The sequence below is a fragment of the Pinus tabuliformis genome, chromosome 2_1, assembly GCF_031772625.1.
Source record: "Pinus tabuliformis cultivar Carrire ecotype Pingquan chromosome 2_1, CPIR1, whole genome shotgun sequence".
NCBI lineage: Eukaryota > Viridiplantae > Streptophyta > Pinopsida > Pinales > Pinaceae > Pinus > Pinus tabuliformis.
This window is the reverse complement of record NC_142299.1, coordinates 200,774,748-200,777,867: the sequence shown is the minus strand read 5'-3', so window position 1 is coordinate 200,777,867 and position 3,120 is coordinate 200,774,748. Positions and strand designations below refer to the sequence as shown.

The 3,120-nt window shown below is 38.2% G+C and overlaps 1 protein-coding gene across 1 annotated transcript; it reads right to left on the bottom strand.

The window, feature by feature from the left end:
* Positions 1–403: 403 nt before the first annotated feature.
* LOC149199429 (gamma-glutamyl peptidase 3-like) lies at positions 404–1,763 on the bottom strand. Its single transcript, XM_089399396.1, has 4 exons — positions 1,458–1,763; positions 1,196–1,351; positions 918–1,085; positions 404–786 (listed from the first exon to the last, which is right to left on the bottom strand). Exons 1-4 carry the CDS (start codon positions 1,761–1,763, stop codon positions 700–702), a joined length of 717 nt encoding a protein of 238 aa, XP_089255522.1. The 3' UTR covers positions 404–699.
* Positions 1,764–3,120: the final 1,357 nt, after the last annotated feature.

Genomic DNA, 3,120 nt, shown 5'->3' with positions numbered 1-3,120 from the left:
ATTATCTTCATAAACAGAATGGTGACTTGTGACTTCCTTGTTCGGTTAGCCTTTCTATACAAGTGAAGTGCTACATTGTATTTAAATAATTGTGCTAAATTTTTCCATAAATAGAATAGGTATACTTTTGTTTTAGGAGTCGTCTTAGTGTGACTTTTTGTACTTTCCGGTGCTGAATGGTAAAATTTGACGTGAAATCTTGATTTGTGTTACTTAAACTGGTTTTTTAACTGTATATACTTAGTGAGCACCCTGAAAACCCCCTAGGGCACTTCCATTGTACAGGGGTTACCCATCAAGCTTTTAGTTTCAATAAATTCCTGCGAGTTTTTAGAGAAATAGAACAAAAAAAACCCACCAGAAAAACTTCCAAAAAATTTCACTAAAGACAACTCTCTTTCTTATATAAAATCAATCTTTATCTTACCATTTCACGTTAGTATAAAGCTCAGTAAAGGTCAGAAAGATAATATATAGCTTGAATACTTGTCAAGTGCAACATGACATATGGTTTGAATCCTAGTTAATTTAGAGGGCATGTTGGGTTTATACTTTGAACCAGTACATTTGACACTGCCTGAAGGATTCATGTTCTTAGGTTCCACTAAATTAAACACTTCCAGACTTTCAGAGTTGGGCCAAGTCCCAACCCCAAACTCTTACATGTTGCTAAATATTGCCCTTCATTACTGGAGAGAGTCAAGCCTTCAAGAATGATTTGCATATCTTTTTCCAGATGTCTCTGCCGGGTTGCTTCTTTTGTAAGGCATCCTCGTTCATCTTCTCCTGAAAATTCAGAAAAACGCGTACCTGTTCATTCATGAACAGCTAATTTAGTTTCCATACTTCATTTTCAGATATTTTCATCTTGAAAAATTAAAGAAAAACTGAAAGAATAAGGGCTTCCTACAACTTACTTCAGCAAGATTCTTATCCAAAATGCCATCGACGAGATGAAACAAAATGTCAGTGGTATACTCTGGATGGCCTTGGATGCCCATTATGTTGTCCCCCACACAAAACATTTCAATGTTTTTTTTCACTGAGGAACCCACTATCTCTGCGCCTAGCAGAGCTCTATACACCTGTTTTTGTTTTTTGGTGAGATTGTAACAACAAGTAAATTTAACAATAAATTTCATAATTTAGAAGGCAAAAGGTCAAAGGAAAAACAATTCTCTGTGAGGAAGAATACCTTGTCTTGATGACACTCAATTATACTAATCACAGAAGGGATCTTGAAGCCAGGATACTTTGCTGACAGTTTATCAGAGACTCTAATTTTTCTCACTCCAATATCCCATCCAGCTAAAGATCTTCCAATTTTTCCTCCCAGAGCTCGACACAAAGCCTGCTCGAGAGGGAACAAGAAACCTGTAAGTAATTAAATAAGGCACCGCAAATAAATATGATGTTTCTGAACAGAAATCAAGAAAGGGCGAAACGGCTCAGAGTACCTGGTGGCCGAAGCAGATACCGAGGACTTTAATGTCCATCGCATACAGTGTCTGCAGCAAATTGCAGAGCTTCAAGATCCATAAATCATTTTCGTGGGCATCATAACGACTTCCGGTGACAACAAATCCATGATCGTTGCACAGATCCTCTGTTGCAGGGAATTGGTGATCAACAACCCTAAACAAATCCCAAGTTTCCCCGGGTTCGCTCAACAAACTGGTGAATAGAGTGAAATATCCACCATATTTTTTCTTCAAATAGCCCTCATCAGGCGCACACAACAGAACGCCAAACCTCTTCCCCATTCTCAACTCCGGATCTACAAATTCCCGGGGAATGAAGGAATAAGCGCGGAGATGAGTACTGATGGATAACGGGGTGGGGCAATATATAGGCGTGTGTTCCAGTTTCCAGCAGTTTTACCTATTGGATTCATTCAATTACAGGAAATAATGGAAAGAAAAGCCGTGTTAGATGAGAAGGAAATGGTCGAGAGGCGTATTGAACGCCTCTGCTCTCACGTTGTCCTGGCTGATTACATGAAGGGTACACACAGGAGTTTTCAGGAGAAGATTCTTCAGTATTTTCGTGACCGCCCGGAATTACAAACCCCGATTGAAATTTCGAAGGATGAACATCGAGAACTGATAGCAAAGGGTACCTGCGAGGAGTACCTGGCCTCCGAGCTGCAGTGCAGAATCGCAGAGGGGTAAGCCAGCACAGCGGAAGCGCAGAGCAGAGTGGGTAGTGAGTATCAGAGCTTGAATGGGGCGCAGGTGACCATTTCGAATCGGCCATTCTACTCCCCCGCATGAATTCCAGCTCATCCCCGATCGGTCAGGGATGTCAGGCGCTCTAACTGCATCCTGTTTTTTTGTCAGGGAATGTCAGGGCGGTCAGGGAGGGTGGCGGAGAAAGAAGGTGGTGGAGCTGAGAGATGGTGGCGGAGGAGGGAGAGATTTCCGGTAGCCGTAGCCGGACAATTTTCCGGCCGGTGCCGGAAAAAGGGCCATTCTACAGCCTAGGTAGACTACTCCAAAAAATTGTACTTCTATTAACAAGTGTATATTAATTTATTTTTTATAGAAAAGAATGCCAAAATGAAATGGTGTCCTTATAAATATTTAAAATTTAAAAAGTGGCTACATTAAAACACTATAAAATCTCAATAGAATTTAGTATATAGGCAAACATTTTTCTCAAATTTTGTTTAAAAAATTAAACATATGTTTCTTCTATTCATTAGATAATCTTCAAAAGTATTTGAATTTACATCATTGAAAATATAAATTTATTTGCACAATGGAAAAAAAAAATTAGTTTTCATTGTTTCTAATTTATAATATATCTTTTGCTCAGCTTGAAACAATTTAAAGAAAACCAAAAAAACAAATATATACTCTCAACAACCAAGGGAATTGAACTTTTCTCTTAACATTGCTCAATCAAAGAACACTATCAATAAACTTTTATCTCCATTAAAACTTCAAGCTCTATAGATTCAAAAATTTATGTAATTAAAAGGAAAGTTTTCCATATCTAATAAGGAAATATTGTAATATGTAATACACATCTGCACTGTTGTTGTTGTATGGCTTGGTTGATCATTTTTGTTGCTGTTTAAGAATGGTTTTCAAATTTGGTCCTTACAATGAATTCAAG